The 27,271-nt window shown below is 37.0% G+C and overlaps 1 protein-coding gene across 1 annotated transcript in view; it reads right to left on the bottom strand.

The window, feature by feature from the left end:
* LOC139691313 (ABC transporter G family member 20-like) overlaps positions 1-27,271 on the bottom strand; it is a 94,312-nt gene that overhangs the window by 51,974 nt on the left and 15,067 nt on the right. The window contains exons 2-6 of the mRNA XM_071589078.1: positions 22,847-22,972; positions 10,796-10,955; positions 5,873-6,027; positions 4,803-4,910; positions 2,301-2,394 (exon numbers count right to left, since the gene is read on the bottom strand). Coding sequence (XP_071445179.1) covers positions 2,301-2,394; positions 4,803-4,910; positions 5,873-6,027; positions 10,796-10,955; positions 22,847-22,972 — 643 coding nt within the window. The remainder of the gene's footprint in view (positions 1-2,300; positions 2,395-4,802; positions 4,911-5,872; positions 6,028-10,795; positions 10,956-22,846; positions 22,973-27,271) is intronic.

Genomic DNA, 27,271 nt, shown 5'->3' with positions numbered 1-27,271 from the left:
ATTTCGTGCAATCGCATCCACTATCCAAAAAGTGATGTCTGTTGATGAAAAGAAAAACAAAACATATGCATTCAATTCAAAATGACAACGCAACATCTTACGTTTTGGCTCCAAGTTTCCGGGAGCTAGAAACTCAAGTGTTGATGCACCGATAAATTCATTTTAAAATTAATTTAAAAAAATTTCGATCAAAAAAATACCGAGATGCATGGATATCTTGGGGCAGGATAACATTGATACGGGTACAGTCATATTACCTGAGTTTGCTCTGCAAATATTTAGATGCGTAACGGAGACAAGAGAATACGAACGAAGGCTGGGAAGGACGAATGAGAAAACCACAAGGTTGGCGTGAGGTCGAGTGCGGATGAAATCGAAAATTGCAAGATTTACGGGTGAAGATTCATTCGCTTGTAAAAACATTCGTATCTGTCACCACTTGCGTCCATCACCGGCTTTCTGATTCTCCGACAATCCATAATCGTAATTACTGATGGTGGTGGGAGCGATCAATTTCCTTGTTTCACGAACACGAGTGTGTCTTCATCAAGGCCCTATGGACGCATAAATAATATGTAATGCTGGCACTGTTCATGAAGGAAGGATTGCGAAAGAAAATTAAGTTCCTTCCTAAAAAATCGATGCCGAGTGAAAAAAATTTGTTTTTCTAAACATCCCGGATAAATACCCATTACCTACTTAGCTATTCAAAAATATGCGTTCCAAATAAATTCCAATTCAAAAATATGCGTTCCAAATGAATTCCACACGTATACAAACATATTCACGTGTCTGAAAAGAATTTCAACAATTTCTTTCAGAAGTATCGTTTTCATCCGTCGCTTTTGAAAGGGCCAGTTCCAGTACCCTTCTTGGACAATATATCAAAGTTGAATTTTTGCGAGGCAGAGTCAGTTTAATAGAAAAATCATGATTGTACCCTGTTAGCGCTTCAAAATGGCGACATTTTCCATTTTTCTGTGATACAAAATGGCATGGTTCCAAATATCTTACCATACAGAGGTTTGCGAAAAACCTTAATCGGCTAAAAAGCAGTAATTTTATAATATTTGGCAATACCTAAGCTAATAGTTGACCCATATGCCATTTACCATAAGTTTTTCTATTAGGGACAGCAAGGAAACATGAAAAAAATTCGCTTTTCTTGAAAAAGCATTTGTCTGTTGCATTACTCTGGAGGTATTGTAGGGGCATATGTATATGTGTTTCTATATATATATATATATATATATATATATATATATATATATATATATATACATATATATATGTATATATATACATATATATGTATATATGTATATATATATATATATATATATATATTTCTAGATGACTTACTGTACACTCATATGACTCAATACACAGGTATATGACTTACCTGAATCATGCTTTCAGTTAATTATTCAAGATATTACCTATTGTCGTTGGAAAAAGGTAAACACATATATTAAGATGAGAAAAATGTCTGCGTTACATATCCTTATTGCTTCTTTTTGCTTCTCTATTGCCTTAATCATCGAAGTCATCGGTAATCTATCAAAATAAGATTATTGATTGGCATAGCTTAGGAGAGTGGTACATCTCATCATAGAGATCTTATTCCAGATATTTTATAGTATCAATTCCTTATCCAATTCAAAATGTATGTATATATATATATATATATATATATATATATATATATATATATATATATATATATGTGTGAAACGGATTAACGATACCTCTGTTGATTGCATTAATAATCTATACATTGGAATTAAATGAAAAGTTCCATTTTTATCCAAAACCACATAAGCACACTAGATATAATTCTATTTTTTCCCTGAATATTTTTTTTTGATTTCAAGTCCTATGCGGAAAGAGGGAACTATATTGCACTTTTAATTTATCTTATTCTATTTTATTTCCTTATTAAAATTCGGCATACAAAATAAATCAATTTTCTCGACAATTACTTCTTAGTTATGGTTCATAGATTTTATTCATGCTGTACCCAACTGACCGTATGAAAAGGCTATATAAACGCGGCAATTAGTCTTTTCTACCCAAAAAGAGTCTAAATATATTCGACGCTATATAAAAAATTAATTTTCGCAAAATATCTACAGCCCATTCAGGCATCTGAAGTAATTGGTTTAAATACTCTGAAAAAGCAAATTCAAGTGTCGAAGGTTTACGGTAAAAGCCGTCTACTTAATAGTTCAGACTTTGTAAAACTAGATAAAGTGGACTCTTCCATTTGGTTTTCCTGCAACGCAACCTTAGCCACTCACATAGTCCGCCTGCCTGGCCTCCTCAATGTAGTGGGTTGTCACGATGATGGTCCGATTGGCCTTGCTCGTGAGGTGGAGAAGGTGGTCCCAGATACTGAAAAAAAATTCCATTGAAACTCATCCAGCTTTCGATTAAAAATAAAAGTCACTGCGCTTTTAGGCAATTTATGAACCATACTCCTCGGCGAGAAATATCTCAAAAATACACAATGGGAAAAAATAACAAGTAACCTCAAATTCAAAATTTTGCAATCAACATGAAATGAATATTTTCTTTTTTCCAATCTGTCCGTTATGAAGCATGAAAGTCCTTGGCGGCATGGCATGAACGTATTTTACTCGGTACTAAGTTATATACTAACCCGTCATTTTCATTTTGAGTACGATATTTTATGTGATAGTTCTTCCACCATTAATAGTATACGGACATATTTTCAGTATCACATTACATTAAAAAAATATATACCCCTGAAATCTTCCAGAGATTCATCTAATATATTATTCATTTACCTTACTGTACTTATATCCAGGTACTCCTTCTAGAATGATAGTATTGATTGATATGTACCCACGTGAGCAGCGTAACTTTTACGTTAGTTTACATGATTACAGTTGCTTGTTACCTCATACGATTACATAATACGAACAATGTACTAGAAAAAATTATGTACTTCGTATTTCAGAGCCAAAGACTTATTTCTACTTTTCATTATAATGAATAATAATGGAGAAGTATAACCTTAAAAGCTTTCTATTTCACCCATCCTGAAAAGCGTGCACGTATTTTAATGATAAATTTTACCAACCTTCCAAAAGAATTAAACGCGTTTAAAGGTGTTTTAGGAAATATAAGAATGCAGAATAGAATGAATTTGTACATATTTCCACCTGTCGTCGTAGTGATTCTGGCAGAAAATAACAAGTCCATTGCGCGAAGCGTACGTAGTTATTCCCTCTGCGTTTGATCACGTATCTGGTGTCGGCAAAACTTAGAAACCGGTCTGAAACGCGTTCCTTAGAATGTAATTCAAATCTGATTATAATTCTCAGAATACAAAGTCGATACGTATGCATCAGATTTATGGTTTTGATATCGGAACGTTATTATAAAACACCAACAGACTGTTCATAAAATAGGTCCACTTCAGTATCCATGCGCCACTCAAAAATCAAGCGTACCTTTCGCGAAACTTGAAAAGTTGGCGAACTGGGGAGAGCTACGACAGTGTCCCTTGGATCGTTATTTCTCATTGCTTCATTGAATTCAACAGATCAAGTCCTTCTGCTCAAGGGGATTGAGGTTTCTTGCAATGCTGTTTGTAAAAAATGATCTTACCATTAATATTAAACAATTTTGGTTTCTCAAAGGTGCTGAAATAATGTCGCGTTTCATCTGGATTGCTGGCTTCAACCTTATTCATTAAGAGCATATTTTTTCGATGAATCACCGTCACAAAAATTTGTGAGAATAATTACTCGTTATTTATTATGCACATTCGGTGATTATTACGAGTATAAATATTTATCTGGAAATTTCTTTCTTGTTACTTTGTCGAGAAAAAAATAACAAAGACTAAAATATAGTTGAAGGTAAAAAATAGCATACTGCCTCATGAACTTCATGCACCCATGGGGTCCTGGACATGACTGAACACACAGGGCGGGTTAAGTATTGATCACAAGTCGAAATCAAGATTTGTCTAAGTTTTGACTCCATGGATTAGTCTCCTCTAAATGGAGAGCGCACCGTATTTGATGGCATATAAAACGCACGTACATATAAGAAGCAAAATTTTAGCAGAGCATATTAGGATAAACAGGTTTTACTCTCCACGCATATCCGACGTGCGTTCAATATATAACGAGAATTTGAGTTATTTGGAAAGAATTTTAATTATTCTTCTATATTAATGCTATCCCCTTCTAAGTAGTCCCCATTCGATATTATACTCTTGTTCTAGTGCTTTTTTTCAATCCTCAAAACACTTCTGGAACTCGATCTTTGTTTTTACATTTAGCTATCGCAGCGATGAGTTCTTGCTCTCATCTATGCTTGTAAAACGACGGCCCGTTGAGGTTCTGTTTTTTTTGGGAACACTAAAAAGTCACATGGGACCACGTCCGGTGAATATGGAGGCTGGGACATGATTACAGAAGTCTTTTTGGCCAAAAATTCACGAACAAGCAGTGAGCAGTGTGAGCAAATGCATCATTGTGGGTGTGCAAAGGCCATGCCTTGTTTCGCCACAAATACGCACGTTGTGTTCATATTTCTTCACGAAAACGTCATTGAACTTGTAAGTAGTACTCTTTATTGATCGTTTGACCTTTTGGAAAGATCTCATCGCGCACAATGCCGTGCACTATGCACTATGCGAAATTATGGCGTTCCCGCTACTTTTTATCACATCGAGTCAATAGGCTATTTCATTTATTTATATTTCCCCAAATCACTCGGTGGAGAGGTGAACCGTTGAGTGCCTTTAACCATTGGGTACTTACTTCTGGCGAAGAAGCGGGTCCACTCCCACGGTGGGCTCGTCCAGGACGATCAGTTCTGGGTCGTGTAGGAGAGCGGCACCCAAAGACACGCGCCTCTGCTGCCCCACGCTATATGTATGTGCGTCACGAGGGAATCCCGTGAATAAGAAAAAAAATATGTGAGATCATAATTATATAAGACACTTCCTCATTATGCCGTCAAGTACCTATTCCAATAATTTCTCCACCTCTATTTCACCTCCGCCTTACCCCTCAGCTCACGGTTCTTGATATGGGATTTACTATTTATTTCCGATTAAATTTCATCCCAAGAAAACATTAAGAGTATTTATAAATTTCCCAATTTTCCACAAGAATCTATGAACAAAACTCTATTCGCATTATTTCTTTATCGTTGCATCCAAGAATGCACAAAATTATATAATATTACGGTAGTATTTCATAAAATAATAGAGTCAAGGCGAGAAAAAAATGAAATTCCGAAATCATCCGCTGTCTAAAGAAATGAGGAAGTAAGTTATGACAATAATAGGGCTGAGAAATTTTTTTTCTTTTCAATCTATAATTTCGATTCAAACATTTATAATTCAAGCTTGTAACTACCAAGATATTATAACTTCAGAGAGATCTGATACTAGAGAAAACAGTAAAATCTTTCACAAGAAACAAAATATAAATCATGGCAAAGCACATGCAAGTAGCAACAGTCAGTTCTTTCTTTTATGACGGAGAATCACATAGGTCTGTCTTGCCGTTGAGGTTTTAAAACAACTCCTGAATATTGCTCCCAAACGTCCGGTTTGCGAGACGACGGATGTAGACACGGTATGTGACAATTTCACACTCAAAAATCTCTAACTCAATCAGAAGCTAGAACGGCGGAAATGGTTTTTAAAATATTCGTGCGATAACTTACGAATAACAACCGCAAATACTTCCGCGCTTATAATTTTAAAAGCGCCTTTCACCAGAAGCTCGTAAATTCAAAATTATTACAACAATTCTCGTGTCTAGTTAAGGGCGAATGCGGCGTGGGTGCACAGTGCAGTTAGCAGTCCATTGAGACCCACCTGAGAAATCTGACTTGGGTAGAGTGCGGGGGCAGCTTCAATACGTCATCCAAGATGTCCAACTTTTTCTCCAGTTCATCCAAACGTATTCCGTAGAGCCATGAGAAGTATAGGAACGTCTCGCGGATGGTGAAGAACTCCGTCAAGGCAAGCTCCTGACAAGAGGGAACAAACGAACCGCCGTTCACTTCAGTCCATGAAGTATTTGTATCTACGCAATACCCCGTAAGACGCTCCGAGGGTGTGTGCTGGTAGGGCACAGACCCTTTATGCATACATATTCACTTAAATATAATATATATTTATGTATGCGTATCTTATATATGTACAGGTATACACACATATATACATATATATATATATATATATATATATATATATATATATATATATATATATATATATATATATATATACTCATACATATAGAAACAGATATAAGGAAAAGGGATAGGAACACATATACAGGACGAACACAATAAAGGTGGGGAAGGCGGAATCGAACGGATCACAAGAGTAAAAATATTTCCTTGACCGGGATTCGAACACCGGATCTTTCCACTTGCCGGGCGGATGGTCTTAACCACTTGAGCAATCGAGGAAACGTAATTTACCCTGAGATCCGTGGGTCTAATTGGGTGAAACAGCCCCCTGACGCCATCTCTTGGCTAAAGAATCGGGGCTCTTGGCAACATATTAGACCCACGGATCTCAGGGTAAATTACGTTTCCTCGATAGCTCAAGTGGTTAAGAGCATCCGCCCGGCAAGTGGAAAGATCCGGTGTTCGAATCCCGGTCAAGGAAATATTATTACTCTTGTGATCCGTTCGATTCCGCCTTCCCCACCTTGATTGTGTTCGTCCTGTATATGTGTTCCTATCCCTTTTCCTTATATCTGTTTCTATATGTATGATTATTTATTCGCCGTTTGGCGGGATTTTGTGTTTGAATGTATATATATATATATATATATATATATATATATATATATATATATATATATATACATTCAATATATTAATATATTGATATTCATATATATATATATACATATATATATATATATATATATATATATATATATGTCTCTGTGTGCATATGTATATATTGTATATTAAGTTAGCACTAGCGAACAAATAAAAAAACACTGAAACACACAAAAAAGAAAAGAAACACACTTGTTTTCGGATTTTCGGTAGTCCAAGCCACCTTAATCAAGGAAGAGAAGGAAGGAACTGATTCGTAAACTGAACGTGAGTTTTTGTCTTCTCTTCCTTGAGAAAGGTGGCTTACACCACTAAAAATTCGAAAATGAGTGGGTTTATTTTCTTTTGTGTGTGTGTGTATTTGTATGTGTCCATTAGTGTTCACCTCATATACATTCGTAAGGATACAGATATGAAAAAGGGATAGGAACACATAAAATACGTCGTTTTTCTTCCAAGGGGGATGTGGAGAACAGGAAATTTCTCGTGGATGTGTTATTTTTCTACCGTATGAGGTCACACGTATCCCCTGCCTCGGTGACCTCTACACAATACCTATTGTAGAAGGTTGTATGTCTCCTTGGACCTCCATCATTTCCTTCCAGTTCTCCTCTCATCCATGATTAATGTGAGAAAACTAAGTTTTCCTTAAAGGACAACTTATTTTTTCTGTACTTAGCTGGCAATCGTTTACGCCGCACACTATTGAATTGATGTACTAATCATGAACTTTAATGATTATCTAGAAAGTACGACATTGGAATTATTACCCAAATGGGAAGTGCCACTACTCCACCATTGCTCTTTTGAGCTCTTCGGTGGCAGATAATCAAAAGGCGAAACTTTTTCTCGCAGCTGATACTGTTTTGAAACGTAGACATGTATTGGTGAAGACGAAAAGAAGACACTAAGACACTACCGCATTTGCATAATACGAGATTCAAGCCAAGAGACTTTGGTTCCACCGGGGAGTGTACTTCTAAAACTGGGATGTTAAAGGTGTTACATTTTCAAGACGAAATATTTTGTTTGATCAAGATAATTATACAAACATCCCGTTACACTTTTAGTGCAAGATAGAAAATGAAAAATCATTTGATTTTGAAATAGTATTCATATATATTATCTTAATACAGAAATTATGATTTTAAAAATTATTAAATAGAATTATTACATTGTAAAAATATGATGGAGAAGATTATTTTTCTCTCTCTGAAACGCGACCACGTAGTAATTAAATTGGGCGGCAAGTTGCCAATTGAAATATAATAAAGAAAACCCTTCTTGATTAGATATTTGCGATTTATTTTTTCATTAGCCTTTTCTCCTATTTATGCTCAATACGCCAGGGAAAGTAAATGAAAAGCCAGAGGGTATGTATCCTACTTTTTAATAGGAGAAAATATCGAACCAAAATAAAAACAACATTGGCTGGGTCTACAAGAAAGAAACATATTGATGAAACCATAATACCTATGTAAAAAAGCAGATGGTATTATTTATAACAGCATTTAAAACTGGCGTTCGCAAATATTAAAGTAAGAGGTTTAAGCATACTCGTTTTTCATATTTTCACCCATAAACTTTTATTTCATGATGAATGTATTCAAAAGTAGAGATTAATCACTGAAATTATTCATGTCGACCAGATCTCACGAAAAACCGATCAAAACCAATCTGCTCAAGTTGCTTTTCTATTCTTTTTTAATTAACAATACAAATGTTCCATTTTATCGTTTATGGTTAGAAAAAATGCATGAATTGAAAGAAGATTTTGAGCAGCAAGAAGAGATGTAGAAACTTGAGGAGCCGACGAAGGTGACGATGTAGATATGCACTTAGTGTTTACACAGAGCAGAAATGATTCGGAAGTACCTGTCCAGGGTTCGTCCAAAACCCTATTCTACAAGGTACATATATACTGATAGTAAATATGTTGGGTTATCCGTAATATTTCTAGGGTTGCCCGGAAGAATATACTATTTTCCGGAACAATTGTTATTGAAGGAGATTCATCAGCGTGGAAAGCGAACAAATCTAATGCTAGTCATTATTAGATATGCAGTAATCGGTGGAAGGTACTGGGAAGGGGGAGGGAGCATTGACCTCCCCCGCTCCTTCAATTGATGGGTTAGGAGTTAACGTCAAATTTTCGAACTTAAATTTTCAAAGGAAATATCAGGAACGGGAAGGAGGGACATTTCTTGCTTTTTATCCTCCGAGGAGCGTGGAGATGTAACGAGGGCGTAAGGAGACGAATAAAGTCGTGTGAATTCATGCGCACAATTTGATATATACCAAGTCCACGCAAAAGCTCACAATTTAATATATGTTTAAGTCAAAAAAGAAATAAGATTGCCAACTACGATTTAAGTCATCTTTTAGCATGCCAAATGCATTTATGCAAATTATGTGAGTGCATCCAGATTAGTTGGCATTTCGAATGAGCAATTAACGACAGATCATCTGAAAATGCACACCGTAAACGTTTAATAAACGAATTAGATGAATTGAAACCGTTAGTTGATATCCATCAGCTAACATTTCTTTGGCCAATAATTGGAATAACACACGGAATGCGGAAAAATGAAACGACTTCTTCGCATGCTTATTTTATCTGCGTACGTTGAAGAAAGAGGCAACAAACTACATCCCTAACTTCAAGGCTAACTTCTCTTTTTTTCTCTCTCTCTCGCTCTGTCATTACCACGTTTGCAAGCAGTGTGAGGGGAGATATCGCGTTCGAAATTTGTCCTTTCTAAACCACCTCCCCTGCTGTGATCTAGTGATCGAAGAGCAACAAGTATCAGCTTACCTTGCAAAACTTGAAAAAATAAATCTTGAACGATACGTAGCCGCATGAAGCTCAAAAAAGTATGGGTAATCGTCTATTCAAGCCTGCTAGAGCTGTTAAATACCGGTCGTACGTAAATCAGAAAGTGAGAGATTAAATTAGCAATTTAGAAATGCCCGCAATGTCTAACAAAAATAGTGGCATAATGTCCGGAAATCAAGACGAAATTTAACCACTTGGCAAAGATGGGATTGCTTAGATTGATTTTGTTGAAACTGGTGTCTCGCAAATTACCTCAAATTGTGAAATTACATCCCGGTCAAGGCGAATAATAATGTTTGCATTCTGAAATGGTTGCATTGTACTGCGCATTAGCGGATGGCTCCATCAAAAGTTACTGTCACGGCATCTCCGCAGCTTCTTGGCATTTGATGGCCATATTTCGACCGACAGAATTTTTATGTGTCCGAAGGCAAAGTTAGTATGACGAACAATGTAAGAAAGAACCAAGTTCCGCTCAAAATCCTTGCCATACTACCTTCCCATTGTGAAAATTCTAATCGTACCGAGTTGTCACTTGAATTTCCATTTAAACTCGTCATTAGAAAAAAAAATTTCGCGGCAAGGAATTGAAAATTCGAACCTCTCGCCTAACGAGCTACACGACGTTATTTTACCATAGAATTGTTCTGCTACAAATTTTCCCATCAGCTAACATTGAAAATTTCTTATTTCAATGGCGCCTAAGCCTACAATCGCAAAGATTAGTGTAACCAGGCGTTATTAAATGTTGTGCAAAGACATGGTCGAAAAGAGGACGATGGAAAATGGAGGACAAGAGGGAAATTTATCTTAAGTAACTGCCAAGCATAAAATCTTAAATCATAAAAGACAAGTTGAGAAAGAATTATGACCGCCACGGATTACATAAATGCAGAGCAGCGTTCGATATCAATTAAGATCGGTTTAAGAACCAGATATGTCATCGTGTCATGCTTGTCTATGGGAGAAACAGAGAGCATTTTAAGGATGCGATAGAAATAATAGTGTTAAATCGATCCTTTCCTTTCGAATTCGAAATACTATATTTCTTCATCATTATAACACACAGTACTTGTCTGGGGTTATGTAGCGTCGCCTCACCTGCGGCATGTACCCGAGCCTACTTCCAGGGATTCCGCTCTCCTCGCTGCCTGGCCTTCCGCCGAGAACCCACACGCTGCCCTCATCCAGGCGTCGCCTGCCCACAATGGCGCTGAGAAGGGTCGTCTTCCCACAGCCACTCGCTCCCAGAAGGCCGTATCTGCAAGGAAGGGAACACACTCAAGCACTCACTTTCATACATGAATCCATATATTTGGGGACCTAAGGAAACTCAACAATGAGTTCCTTCGAGACCATGACAGCATGATATTACTATCACATGGTGATACTGATATCATATGGTGATACTAATGTTACAAGTGAACAACAATTAACTGTTCAAATTAATCAATACAAAATATAAACGTGCGCAATGAAATAGGTAGTCATTAACAAAACGATGCGATGCTTAGTTTTCTCTTAAAAACTTTCCCTTTTTCAAACATTTCGGTCTCAGTTGTACTGTCATGAGTATCTAGAAATAAATTATTAACTTTTGAAATCTCAGTATAATACTTATTATAGACACACGTACTTTAAACGGATCAAACTTCAAATCAATGCAAGTTTTTTGGCTCATGGACCGGAGGAACTCAAGAAAACAGACAAATGTACAGAACTCAGAAATAAGATTAATATTAAGCTAGGCTGTACAAACGGAAAATAATTATCGCACTATAAAAAAGAATTGCATATTACATCCAGGGATTCTTAAAATACAATTTGAAAAAAGTGAAACTTTTCGCCCGATTGGTATCGGATAAGATGGAATCCATTTTTTCCCCATTTCAATCAACGCTGGAGGGGAAAACTTCAAGGTCATCTAACGAGCATGTTACCCCTGGAACAACCTACATTTTTGGAATATTCGTCACTATCATTCACCTAAATATCCTCTGAAAATGCCATTATTTGATGTTCACATTAATTGGTTAAAATGCATTCTGTGGTATTGCTTAGTGATTTATTTTATTGGCGATTAAATAAATTCACTTCGTATAACTGAGCATACTTTTTAGCATAATTTGGCAATTTTACAATATAATTTACCCCAGCCCTCTTGTTTGTAGCTTAGCGAGGAAGGATTTTAATTAAACTTTTACAATGGCCAACCTAAACGCCACACACTGTTTGAATGTTGCTAGCGTAAGTGCGTTTTGATTTAACTATGGCAATCAAATTTCTAACCATATTCCGGGTTTAATGAAGAAATCCATCGCTTAGCGGGGAGGAGAGAACCAGATAAATTTATTTATAATAAAAGATAAATAGAATAATAATCTGGAGGTTCTTAAGATCGCATTAGAATCCTAATCGCTTTACCTGAAACATATCCCAGTGGAGTAATGCCGAAATTCAATTTGTCCATATAAATATATCCATTGGATTGGGGGATGATTGCTGCTATTCTCACTAATGCACCTAAAAGTTACGATCTGAAATCCCCGCAGTATATGACTTGCATCACCTCAATATTCAAAAGTGCGAAGTCACGACTTTGTGTGATCGTGCATTTTGTGATGCAACTGGGTTTTTTTCTGAAGTGAATCAATCCATTGGTCGTACATATTGAATAGCAAAAAGAACACTCACGCTGTACTATACATTGCGCGGATATCATTAAACACCTCAGCACCTTGCCATGCATTCGTGTGCATATATCCAAATAGCAAATTTATTTTATTTATATCGTGACTGTTTCCATACTTGAGAATATAACTCATTCACGGTAAAGATATTTTATCCTTAAAAAAAATGGATTTTACCTTCAAAGCTCTTAGAACAACCCACATACACCACTCTCGCTGCGTATCTTAATAAATGACATGAATGTCTGACGGTAAAATTTCAACAAAAAGAGGCATTTCCAGAAATATTTACTCAATTTGTTAACATTTGCGTAATTCTCAGGACTGTGCCACTTGTTGGCCAAAGATGCACCAAATGTTCACTGCATATTAAATACTAACGTTTGCACTTACTGTCTAATTTAATTAGGCTGCTGGTAAACATAGGGACGACAAACCCACTCTTGGGGTACTTTGAAACTCGGGAAATGTCCCAGCAATCTGGAAGGAAGTAACTCTTTATTCACAGTTTTGAGTGTTCCTTCATCTTAAGTATTCAGTGGTGGGCCAAAGGCGTACCAAAGCTATGGATCGACGTCAGAACTCCTTCGGTGTTTACTTGAAACCTTTCAGGCAACAGGATGAACCATCGATTAGATATTATTTTGGTATATCATAAGAAATTGCGGCACCCATCCTGCACGTGGTTTCTGCATGTTCGAGTGAAGTTCACGCAAGTTCACTCTTCAATTAAGCTTGTAAGAATAAACTCTAGCATCTCACCATAAATCTGATATACCTTTTTTACATACATGCTACAAACTGTATTTATTGATTTTGAAGACTCACCTAGAATTGTCTCGTCTAATTTGGATTTAAATGAATATCCGCAAATCTGGCGACACCTTCTTTGACGAGTAGGTAAATAAAAAACAAGGCAACACCTTCCAGTAAAATTCGACATTTACAGCGTTTTCACAATGGAACAAGATGGAAAGAGAGTGTTCACATTAGTGCTTTTATTTATTTTTATTGTCAATTGGCCGTCGTAATAGGTTGTGTTTCGCAAATCGAGAATTTAAATGGTGATGACGGTATGAATTGGGTGAGAAACTTGATCTTTTCCAGTAGTATACAAAGAAAAGAGGAATTCAAATTTGAACTTCCCAATGCCATACGTGTGCATATGTTATCGTAAAATAAAATTACCTACTTTTAAAAATGGAATGAACAGAAATGTTCTAAATCTCAGGACTAGAAAGTATTATTTATTTTATTTCGTAATTCTTGAGCTTTTTGAGGTGCTGCAAAGGTTTAGGTGTGCTGCGCTGAGTTACGTGATCATCAACCAATGTAATTTTGCATAGGTTAAAACAAATTATCCTGAGCAAGGCGTTGTGATAGGAGATGCACCACATCAAAACCTAAGACCTGAATATAACGCATCAATTAATCCGACCAGATTCCAACCCTATAGACTGACGAAAACTAGAAGGGACCTAGGTTGGAATAAACATTTTTTTACTTATTCATTGAATTTATCGATCATGCTTTGATTATTGCATTTTTTCTTCATTTCTCAGATGTGATTTATGATATATGTACTCGCTACTGATATTATAAAAGAATAAAATGCTTCCTCTTAAAAACTAGTGTTTTCCTTCGACATGTTAGCAGCAACATTTTAGATCTTACTCATGAATTTCCACAAGCCCAGGTGATCCTTCCTCTTGGCTCAATGTGATTCTTCCTTTACCTTTGCAACCTTCATAATGACTTAAATGTCCTTTGGTATTAATTTGCCTTGCTTAATAGGATCGCTGAACGTTGAGAAGCTTTTCCCGAATCAAACTGGTACATCCGCAGAAACAATATTTTATCATTTATTTTTTGCAACATTTCCGCCATTAACACTTTGCCAAAAGCTATTTATTACAGTTCATCGACGCTAAAAATAAAGTAGATATAATGTGACGAATTGTAAGTAGACAATGTAAAGGAAAATAAACATATCAAAAGAACGCCGTAGATGCTAAAAAAAATAAAAATTTCATAGACAATTACAATGGCTAGAAGGTATCTGTACCAGAGAAACTTGCTTGAAGTTGAATGTATAGTATAAAGACAATTAAAACTGTTATTTAAGTCTGTTGTTGGTGCCCGTGATACTTTCAAGGTTAGAACCGTGATTACGTTCGCACACTATAATTTTATCCCCAGCGGATGCCTGGATGAGTCAGGTTAGACGAACGAAAATCAAAAGTTTTGTCCCATCAACAGTCGCTCGCCCAACCGGTTATCGCCACTCACCCGTAATCCAACTGGGTCAAGGCTAATAGGTTCCCTCAAAACCACGCTCCCTCTCGTTCACCTTTCTCTTGACGTGCACTCTCACGCGGAAATGGAAAGAGGACTACTACGTGGATGAAAAGAAGCGATAGACACGCCACGCCACGCCGGCGTAAACTGGGATATGCGGAAATGCAGCGAGTTAGACGAATGTTATCGCTGAATACATTTTTCCATAGAATAAGAAGAGATCCCATTCCAAATGCCTTTCAAACTGAGAAGTCTAGCTCTAAGATATTAGTTGAATATTTTTCATCGAAAATGTTCATGTGGTGTCGGAGTTCCATAGGAATGCTTTGTTCAAGTGACATTTAGCTCTCCGTTGCAATTCGCCATTCGATTGGGGCGATAAGCGAGTTCAATACTACGAGGAATACGAGAGTTGTCCTTCACTCCGGAACTATAGATTTCCGGTCGGTTTCATACTATTCAAAGTCACCGCAACCGGCATCCTGATTGAGAACTCCGTGCATGACTATTTATTTAACCCAAGAGTGAGAAATTAATCAACTTTCCCTGGAAGGAAAGGTGAGTTTAAAATAGTAAATAACAATTTGAAATATATAAAATATTTCCATCCGGAAAACGAAAAAAACTGAAAATCTATCACTTATTTTAATGATTAATTTATTAATGATTTAATAATATTAAGCTATCAATTTAAATTCAGGATAAAGTTCCTACTTTCAGCATTTAAACTTTCTTTCAAAATTATTTTTATATTCAATACCCAAATCGTAATTGGCATAGGGATACGCTTTAAACAGTTCACCAAAGAGCATAGGAAACACTCTTCATTAACTTTTTCGAGCAAAAATGTCTTTAATAAAGCTAATATTTGGGCTTTTTTTTAATTTAATCAGCAATTATCAATGAGAGAATGCTAAAAAGGTATTTGAAATAATTTCATTTAGTACAAATTATGAATTCATTTAACATGGTTTTTCTATCCATTTCCCATTGTTTAACATACTTTTATGAAACTTAGGCGTGAAAACTGCTCTTAAATTTAATAAGGAATTATTAAAAAGTAATTAGTGTTAAATGTCGATTCATATTGGCATGCATGATGCCAGAAAATAGGTTTACATTCTGCCATGAGAACAATGCATAGAAGAGTTATATGGTAAAGATATTAGGCCATCAAATTGAGACATAGTAAGAGGATGTGATGCTGATAAGGATAACTTAGGTTCAGGCATAATTTATTGCGATACAGAAAAGGTATCCTAGGAAATGAAAATGGACATGGTTGTGGGGATAGAGAACACTCCCGCGGAACTAATTAGGAGTTTTTATTAACTTTGAAGTATACGAAGATAGGGGTACGCAACAGAGAAAGGCGAAAGAAGTTCCAGGAATTTGGAGGGAAAATTCGTTTAAACTATTCGACATGCAACGGGAAACAGAGTATTCGAACCAGAACAGATGAGAGAATACACAGGCGAACTAGGTTATAAAGCTAGTAGGTCAGTTTGAGTGGAGACACTGAAAGAGAATAGAATGTCAGGTGTAATATTATAGCCTAAGTCTTTATTGGGCATACTTTATTTCAACGCAGTAAAATAAATGAAAAAGAGGCAAGATATGGGAATACATGTAGATAATATCCCTGCTGAATCGCTCAGTTGGTTAGCGCAAAGGAAGAAGTTTTTACGGGCTCAATCGTACATTCATGAGGGAGGCGAATTTCCAGAGGACTTATTAGACTAGTATTAATGCCCGCAACAACAATGGAAATGGAATGTGGAGACAAAAGGGCTAAATTTTTAAATACTCATGAAGCAAAGATAGTAGATCACCAACAAAACTCTGGAGAGGAATGAATGAAGTTTGGGTTTTGAAAGGGTATGGTTTTGCGTGATGTCATACCAGTCATGAGATTACCGATCAACAGTATAAGCGTGACCTCAATGGAATAAAATGTATCAATAACGAGGCATAATTCCTGTACTACAATAACGTCTGAGGTATTTCCAATGCCATGATACACGGAGCAATGTTAGCAAACAGTATTCACAAGGGCGGGGCTACGTTCGATCCCTTGAGCAAAATATTAATCGCTTGTCTTCGTATTTGAATTTCAAGCATGCGCATACTTATGTCTTGATAACCACATAATTTTCATAGGCTCAGCTAAATCCATAATTGCATTCTTTAGGGATACATTATGAATCACTTTTAATCAAGCGAGCTATGTCTTTGGTATCTTAAAATTATAAAAATTGAATGAGAAGTGGAATGATCGTCGCTCAGTGAATTTGATTTGGTTCTCGTTATTTTAAAGGCCTTTATTCATTGATATCATGGCAATATAGTTTTCAACTAAATCATTTCAACTATAGGAAAATTTTGTTTTGGGAAAAAAACCACCCTCATAAATTCCCATGCATAAGAGTGTCTTCTAGGTTGAAGCTCATCAATCCAAAGATTTGTTCGTTGTATCTCTTCGCCCCGTTCTTCTACTTCCATAACTTAGCAACTTCTTCACTCCCAATCTCTTCAGTGCATTCCATTTTTGTTTTCCTCCTTTGTTCTCCCCATCCCTTCCATATTTGGAGCATTAAATCACCCAGTCAAAGAGATTTTGAGTGGTGTAGATTACTTTCTCTCTGCCATAAATTGTTTTCCTCGTAAATCTGACTCCTACGACGTCGCGGAACCTGGATTTCACTGCCCACTGGCTGAGAAATAATGTAAACGGACTCGAACGGCTCTATGGTTACCAGGTAATTGGTTGAAAGAGGAAGCCGTTGTCAAGGATAATGAAATCAGGACAGCTTCCAAACGCAATTGTAACCAAGTTTCATCGGTTCGATAGCGGCTTCATTTGCGCTGGATCTGATCGATGCATTCAGTGCCACGCATTCAAATAATTTCGGCAAAACAAACTTTTCATGAGGAGTTATCCGCCAGTTCACTGCATGCTATATTAATATTGTTATAATGCATCTGATTAAACAAAACCCTTCAAACCTTTCAAATAGCATGATAGGAATTAATCATTAATTTGTCGCGAGTGTCGTTTATGGAAAAATTTTAGTAAAACGCATATTTCATGATGTGAATCTCAAAGTTTTAAATCAACGGATCCTTCAGTTTATTAACTGTTTAAAATTTCTGAAAACTTTTTTTCACTTAAAATCAAGCCACGGACAAAAAAAGAACCAGCATAATTTTTGTGCTGATTATTTAATCGGGCACGTGGTTGAAAACGAGATTTCTCTCATTGCATTTTCATGCACATCCTGTTATCTTACGATTCTTTTGTCACGTTTATCACTGAGGAGTTTTCGTCGGAGAGAGTTTTATAACAGCTAGAAGGTATTTCGTCAGACCACAGTATTTTTGCGTTAGAAAGGAATTTCTGCCACTGCCGAATGACCTCATTTTCAAATTTTTTTACGAAAAAATTAATTCCGATGCACGAAGGCCGAATACTTCTCTAAGTGTGACGCCAATTTCTGAATTCGAGCTGACCGAGGGAAGGGCGAAGGTCTGTCTGAAGCTGTGGAGTGTTGATTGTGATACAATCTTCTATCGTTAGGGTATTAAAGACAGCAGCAAGCCTGCGTGCCCTGATCGGATCGCACATCGCCTATTCCGACCACACGCTCCAAATATTAAATTGATCATAAAAACAAGCTCAAAGCATGCTGTGGGTGGCACTTATCCAATAACATTTACACACGAAAGAATGTAAAAATTATGCGTGTAAGCAATGATGAAACTCATTCTAATTTTGGCGTATCCATTCTGAATCAAAAGATTTCATTAATATGTATTACTCTTTGAGCTGTTTTCTCACAATTTATGCAAAGTTAAAATGCATTATTTCAGGGTTTAGGTCAGGCCAGAACCTGATTTTAGGGTATACCCCATCGTACTAATGTATTCCATACAGATTTACCTTTGCATACTTCTTTCAAATCTCTCTCATACCTCTATCAAATCATTGTTTTGTACACGTTCTTCTGTATCCCATAATTCTAGTTTTCTTTTGTCTTGAGACTCTCTTCAACATCATTCTCTCTGATACCTCACTAAAGAACCTCTCTAAGGCTTCTTGAAAATCCTGCGTAGCCTATCTGCGAGTTGACCCTTACACAACCCTCAAAGGGCCTATCCTCATTCACTCTATGATCAATTTGACCGTAGGTATCAGCTTTATATCTATACATGTATACAGTAGCTTGCTTCGTATACATTTTTCAAAAAATGACCAAGTTGCATAACTACTGGAAAAAGTAATTCTGAAGATTTTTTCTTACCTCGAACTTGGGACAAATGGCTCGATTTTTTTTTAAGATTCAGCAATTCATATATTTAAATAGCTTTACACTCAATTTCAAACAGTTTCTGGACGTAGGTACATTATTTTCCTGTGTACCTTTAATAATTATTCCCTTTTTTTGCTGAAAATTCGTTCGTGCAAATTTTTTTTTCTCAGTCTGCCGTGTCTATCCGCTCACAAAACTATGGAAGCTATTACCGAAATTGAGAAACTAGGTTCAAAGATTAAAATTTAAGATCGAAATATTCTGATCATTTAAAATAATTTTTGTATTCACCTGCTAATTTTACCACATAACAAATGGAACGTTAAATTAAAAACTAAAGGAAAATTACTGAAGTTTACGTCATACATTTTCTTATTGAACTGATTTGAAGAAACGCTCATTTTTCAAAATTTAACGCCCGACTAAATGTAATGATCGCTACCTTATCGATAATTTATCACAATAACTTTCAAAATATCTTGAAATAATCAATTAAAATCCTTCAAAAAATTTTTATACCGATTATTTCGCTCGCCTACTGCCATCCCAATGGCATAATGAATGAAATATTCACTCCTTATTTACGTTTTAATAAACCATATCAAGGTCTATCCGCTAGTGTCATTAGTTGGATGTTGGTTCACTGTTCTTTAGAAAAATTTCTTTGGTTGGCCAATTCAACACTATTTTCCTCTTGCACGTATTTCATCACTGGCGTCTTGTTCTCCAATAACAAAGGTCTTTCAATGGCTATAATGTGCTTCTTCCTTTGTTTTATTTGAAAATTATCTTCCTCACTCCGGCTTAAGATCAGTCTTTTCGTTCACGACTTCTGTCAAAGATCATAAACTGCGAAAATTACCGAACCAGATAAACCGCAACACGAATTGCACTAACATTCCGAGAAAAATAACATTTCATGATATTTTATACAGATAAGGAAACAAGAGTCATCTTGTACCTGGGTCTTTTTCTTCCCTAGAGTACTTCCGCTTTTCTGATTACCGCCAAAGTGGTGGCGATGTTTCCCATAAAATGCGGCGGAAATAAAAGAAAGAAATTCGGTTTGGAAAATCCTCTAACATCTAGCGGCTAAAAGAAAATTCAGTTAAATCTGTCCAAGCGGAATCTATATATGGCGGCAATTTGCCAATGGTGAAACCTTAGGGCAAATTGAAGTTCTCGGAATAAGCAGAAGATAATAGTCGCTGGGGACTGTCTAAAAACTTTATATTTTTTTAATGCAAACTATCTAGACTGAGAGCATAATTAATTAAACTTGTCACTAGTTGCGCAAAAACATTTTTTTTGAAAGTTAACAGTGCTGCTCAACGGTTTTTGTTGTTGACAACATTTTGTAAACCTAATGTTGATGAGGTCTACCTACCTTGATGAGGTCCCGGTAAATTTTGGAAATTACTCATTTGGCTTCACGCAATGGCTTCGTAACTCGTATGAGGCCTACGGTTGCAACATAACTCTTTCCGTCCTAACTTCGGACTAATTTAACAATACGTTCCTAGGAATTCTCCCACCTGTGCCCAAATCGCTCAAATATTGACTTCAGCATAATGAGCGGAATGCCTATGCTACAAGGAAGAGGAGAGCCCTACCCTAGCCAATCCAACCTACCTTTGAATTGATTAATGAGGTATTTTTTAACCACTTATGTGATTTCAAAGGAATGCCTAGTGTGGAATAAATATTATAAATTTAATGCGTCATCCAAAAAATATTTATATCCACGACTATTGAACAAATGGGTAATACGTTGGTTTACGCTTGAAATTTGAATGGTCCATGATTTATTTTCCAATAAATCCTATAATGATTTTAATTCTTAGAGACAAATGGAGACAAATTTAATTACACCCAACATATAAGATAAAGAGATTGGCGTGCGGAAGAACAGCAAACTCTCCTATTTACTGCCAAGCTCTTCATTGTGCTAATGACACTGAAGTTGCCCGTTGAAACATTTTTGGCCTATTTCACGATCGAATAACAATAGAGGATTGCTACTTTTCTACACAAACTTATGCAATACACCTGATCAAGCTTTCGCTGTGTACTAAAACAGCATTATTATGTGCACTAAAATCGATTAGTCAGGTACATGCGTGGACTGCGGAGAAGGGTAGGTCAGTAGGGCGGTGAGGGGAGATAGGAGGTGAAGAGGAGAAGGGACGGTATGCTGAGCATGGGCATGTTTGGGAAAAGGAGGGCGTGGAAGGACGGGCCAAAGGGGCGGGTTCGACCTTGTGTTTTGCACTTCGGGAGATAGACTAAACATCATTAACATAAACCGTTTTCTAGAGCAAAATTCTGGGAATCTCCGAACTTCCGGTTAAAGTGAATTTCCATGGAAAATAATCATCAAGCTAAGGCCGCCCTTCAATCTTTCGTCAAATACTTTTGGTACCTAATTCCATCCTTGTCCTTCAGCTGAATTACTTTCCCTCTTTGGTTTCTTAAAATCGCATCTTGGGTAACTAAGACTTGTTCAATTACTCTCTTGCTCCATATTTCAAATGCCTTCTACCGGTTTCTCTCTTTACTGACTTCCAATAATTTCTCCATTCGTTAACAAGTTTTTTTTAATATTCCTTTTCGGTAATTCTGTTGTAACACCAAATTTTTACCATTTCTGACCTATTTTCTTCAGTTGCCCTGCAGCGTTTATAAAAGTAAAATCCGTATACATAAGTTCGCAGAAATGAGTGGAATACTCGCATTACGGTTAAAACATGAGTTTATACGAACCGAGAGTTTAATATGATTTGCTTTGCCAATAGTAGTTATTTCTATTGATAGAACTTTTTTGTGAACTTATGTATGCCTTCTTCACCACCCTTATTCTATGTACTCTATCTCTTTTGAATCTGCCATCGCCGATGATCCCGCAATTGCCAACATGATTTTATTTTTCTTACCTCATCTACTAAACATTATATTAGCTTTACTCCTGTTTATCTCCAGGTTTTACTTTTTCATTATTTCCTCCATTTGAGCTAATACCCTTCGTAGAGGTCATTTTTCTTCTTTCCGAGTGTAGCTTTGTCATCGACAAGCTTATTCTACCTTCGATAATTGGTATGTCAATTTTTTATCTTTTCCTTAACCTCGCTCTATGACCTCTCAATGCGAATATAAACGATCAAGGGCAACCTAAAAGAGAAGATGTATACACACTTGTTTAATATAAGCAAGAGACAACTGAATAAACCACTATTCATTTTTTTGAAAAAAATGCGAGGTAATTTCTGTCTTCTAAAATATCATTCAGGCTGGAATGGTGGAAATCATTCGAGTTTCTCATTTTAATGACTTGAGACCAAGATTTTCTGGGAATAATTTTAGTTCCATTTTCATTTCTAAAGGATTTTCATTAGAATTTAAACATCACGGATATTCAGAATCCCACTTTCGATCACCCAGGATAATATAAATTAAACAGCTTTGAAATACATGTCTGATCGTCCACTTCCAAAGAATGTTTATTAAAATAAAAATATATGGATCACACCAAAAAATAACCAAAGTTATTTGTTCACCTAGTGATAGTTCGAGTCATGTTCCTTTTTCAGGCATACGTACATTTTGCCCATTCACGTACCAACATTCCCTTCAATTTTAGCCCGCGCTTGAATTTTCATTTCATATTTAATTGAAATCTTCAACCTAACATCAGTAAATTGCCCTACGGAGGGTTTTTCCCTGTGGTTCCGTAATATTGTGCGCTTGCCTTCAACATCCAATCATTATATTAGGGGTAAGAGCACTGACTGGACGGGGAAGAATTCTGGGGCAGGGAAGACGGAGCAGTTGGCCGACATCGCCACATGGCTACTTACATGCACCCCTTGGGCACCGTCATGTCCATCTTATTGAGCACCAGAGTGGCTGTGGAGCCCTTGCCGAGGGTCTTGCATCCACCCCGCACCACCACGGCATTCTCTTGCACCATAGGAACCGCATCCCTGTGGAAAAGCATGATTTTTTCGTTTTATAACTCGCATAGAAAGCAAAAATAGAACAACTGTGCACAGTTAACATTGTATGCGTTGCATATGATGTAATATTATATTTATATACGATATATAATGAATAGATTTATATACACACTATATAAATGTATAAATTATGTGAAAGTATCACGGGTGTGAATAATAATGCTTATCAAGTTAGCACTAGCAAAAAAAAACAAAAACATACAAACACCCAAAAAAAGAAAAAAACTCACACACTTTGGAATTAGTTCAGCCACCTTCCTCTAGAGAAGGAAGGAAGGAGTTCCTTCCTTTTCTTCCTTGAGAGAGGTGGCTTGACCACCGAAAATTAGAAAACGTGTGAGTTTCTTTTCTTTTTTTTGTTTTTTGTGTTTTTGTTCGCTAGTACTAACTTGATGTGCATTATATGCTATATATATATACGATATAATAGCCATGATGAATTATATGACATAAGAGACCACAGCAATCCACCCGAAGGTTAATTTGATACGTGAAGGAAGGCATTCACCTAATATGGTGCATTAAATTCACATATCAGGGAAGGGAGGCAAGTTCTTTGCCCTCTGCCCCCGTGGCTTCCCAGGAAGATCTGGCACTCGAAAATCACGTAGTGTGGGTGAAGCTGAGAGTGTGCTGAGGAGGCATCGGGAATTTAATCTGGATCCTGTCAGTATCCCAGAGATTTACGCACTAGGAAACCACGCTCACATAATAGATATTTGTTGGTTTTATTCCATATTTAACAAGAATTCAAAAACATATCATCCCGTATAGTAACTTTTCGAATTTAATTATGAGTTTTGTGCATAATGAATCTACATTATAATAATTTATAGTTATTATGTGAATTTTGAACTTATTTAGTCGCAAAATCACTCCACCTCCGATAATCATTTTATTAATTTCAACACCAGCACAAGAACTATTGGGGGTGCCTACATTCCTCTTTCGTTACATTGAATATTTCTGATAAAACGTTAAGATTAAAGGACTAGGAGAGGTTTGATACAATTATTATAATCCTTCCTACTTATCTATTACACCAGGGAAATGGTGAATGTGATTTTTTTTAATTGTAGGTCTTCTTTTTCAATGTCATTGATGTGAATTCATGGAGGTCCTGAGGCGAATACGATCCTAAGTTCCTGGTGCTCAGCAGCGTTCGTCTACAGGTATGTACGGTGAAATGTAAAGATACCCGGATTCATACACACACTCAAGAACAATCAGCATCGCTGTGCATGCGTATCTGCTCTTTCGGGTGATGCCAGTTGATACGGAAAATAATGACGATGTCATCAACTAATGAAAGCCTTTTAGACAATCGTTCAACAGGCCATTGCTAGTTTGATTGGGTATTTTCAATCATTTCTACTGACTTCACCGTGGATTGGGCATGGGGAAAACTTCGCCGAATACAGCTGAGCTCAGAATCAGAAAGCATAATCCCCGTAACTTGTAACGTCTCATTAACGAATTTAATATTTGCCACATTCTCCCAGCATTAGAATATATATTGGTACAAATTGAGAATTATATTTCTCTCTTTCATGTTTAAAAAATATATTTGAACTAGATTTACGTGCACTCTCATGTTGTGTATATAGAGTAAGTACACTGAGTACAACTCCTGAATAAAAAAAGTCACCATTGGTTTTCTTATAAAATCTGCAATTCTTCCGACCACGCCATTACGCATAACGGCACCAATGAACCACGGTGATCAACCTGAGGTTAAGTTAGTTAGCTGAGAATATTGAGCTCGTCTAGTATTCTATATCTACATCATTACCCGCAAACCGCCGCAAGGGCATGGGACGGGGGGTGGTAAGTCACCAGTCATGCATGCACAATCCCAATTATGAGACTTCTACACAGGTATCAGTTTGATCAAGCACTGGATGAAATTAAATCACACATGAAAGTAAATCACACGTACGTATTAAGCCTAATAGCTCGTGAAAGTCACGTGTCAGGGTAGGGGGTCAGTTCCTTTTCATGTGCCGCCTGTGGTTTCTCTGGAAGATCGAGAGATTTGCTGAGGCTGAGGGGTTCTTAGAGGAGTCACCCGGAATGGAGCCCAGCCCAGCGCTCTACCCACTAGACTACCCCACCCTCACAAAACAAAATACGGAATGAAAATTGCCTAAAATAAATGCTATGCTTAAGCCTGAGAATTTTCAAAGAGTTCATTACTAGTTTAGAAACTGGTTTTGAGGGATTTGGTATAGTTTTCTAGGTAATGTAGCTGTGTGCACTATTGCTACAAATTGTTTAACTGATAATTAACATATTTCATGTTCTATCTAAGTTTACCTACTTTAATAAACCATTCGAAAAATTTGTATACCTGTACTCATAAATGTTCAATAAAAATCATAGAGGTAAACAAGGTCAGTTACAAAAATAGTATGACTTGTTTTTTTCCGGATAAACGTACGGACGGGCGGCGGTTTCTCTGGCTGGGTTTGAGGTTAGGGAGTCTCAGGAAAGGCTGGAGGTTGGTGGAAGTTGGCTCCAGGTCCTTGCGGAGTGCGTTTCGAGTGAAACCTCTGTAAAGTGAATTCGTTACGCTCCGTCATAAACCGGTTATTGGAACAGCGCTACGCCATCAAATTTTACGTGAAACAAAAAAAAAAGACTCATGACATGCTCAAGGCAGCTTATGGTGATCTTGCCATGGTTAGATCGTGTAGGGTGTTTTTGAGTGGCACAAATGGTTCCGAGAGGGTAGAGAAGATACTGAAGACGCCGAACGATGAGGACGTTCTTGGACCTCAAAAAGTGACGAAACTCTTGCAGGAGTGAAGGTTTTTTTGGACAGGGATCGCAGATGAAGTGTTTCCATGGTTTCTGATGGTTTGGGAATGCCTAAAAGTAATATGTATCGACTTTTGCCCGAAAACATGAGCATGAGAAACGTGTGTGCGCAGTTGGTGCCGCGAGGGCGCCCAGAGGAACAAAAGGGAACTCGCACGCGGATCTGCCAATAGCCTCTCGACCATGTGAGTGAGGATGCAAATTTCTTAAACAATATCGTCGAAAATGACAATGTTCCCCCCCCCCCAAATCCGTGATTAAAGGACGTCACCACAACTCTGTGGAAGCGTTGTAACAGGCCGTGATATGGGAGCTTAGCAGGATTCCGGGTGCCGCCTTCCAGAAGACGTGCGAGGCGTGGAAAATCCGCTGGCAGCGGTGTGTGGGTGCTACTTCGAAAAGATTTGAGTGAATGTATCAATTCTGACAATAACATTTTTTTGATCGACTCAGCCCTCTTACTTTTGAAACAGACCTTGTATTTTATTCGCTCATTATATTTTCGACTAGAGCGAATTTAAAGCTGTAGCATCCTATTTTGTTTGTCAATTTATCTGCGTTAGACTTACACAATAGGCTTCAAAATCACAAAAAATTGGGTAGCACAAAACCTGCATCTCCTTTAAAAGGAACCATTTCAAATAAAAATAAAATGCGATGCAATTTTTTTTTAGCTTAAAGTTAGAGATAAATAAATAATCGTACTGCTGGGCATCCAAAAGTGATTGAAATAAGAAAAACAACATAAAGAGGGAGGAAACTGCATAACCATTACAAAAATTAAAATAATGCATTTCCATCGACCGCAACAGCGATACATAATGAGAGCCTTCAAAGCCGAATGAATGAGTTCAAGTCGGTAGACATGCCGTAGACGATAATAGTGTGAAACGAATTGAGCCATTCAATAGTTTAGCGTCCCACATTCAGAATCGTTGCTCTGAAAACACAGGACGCGGTAAACATTATACATTTTCAAGCGGGTGATAACTGTGTTCTAGACAGTGTTATCAACTGAACTTTAAAATGACTGGCGCTACCCGCAAGTCGATTTTTAGTAAACACGTTTGACAACTCCTGGATTATCTCCTACCCACACGACTCACTACATGGTCCCAACCGATAGGTGACTGGTAATCAGTACCAGTTAAACTCGGATTAATGAAAAGACTAACACCTGAATGTAACACCTGCGTTTCAATTCATGTCGACGCTATTCAATTTCTTATATTAAACTCCATCCCTGAAAGGGATTACTCCAATAGCTTAACGAGTTGGAAAGAGTAACGTTTCAATTTGCTTTATTACGTTGATATTTCAACATCACGACCAACTGCTTGCAATATGCAATTCTGAGCGGTACTTAGATTTACCTTAACTCACCAAAAAAATCACGTCCTTTGGTGAAAACACAGACGGTAACTGAGAGAAGTGGAGAATCTATAG

This window comes from Hetaerina americana, unplaced genomic scaffold (assembly GCF_022747635.1).
Source record: "Hetaerina americana unplaced genomic scaffold, ioHetAmer1.1.p SCAF_32, whole genome shotgun sequence".
NCBI lineage: Eukaryota > Metazoa > Arthropoda > Insecta > Odonata > Calopterygidae > Hetaerina > Hetaerina americana.
Note: the sequence above shows the minus strand (reverse complement) of the source record. Positions and strands in the feature narration are given on the sequence as shown.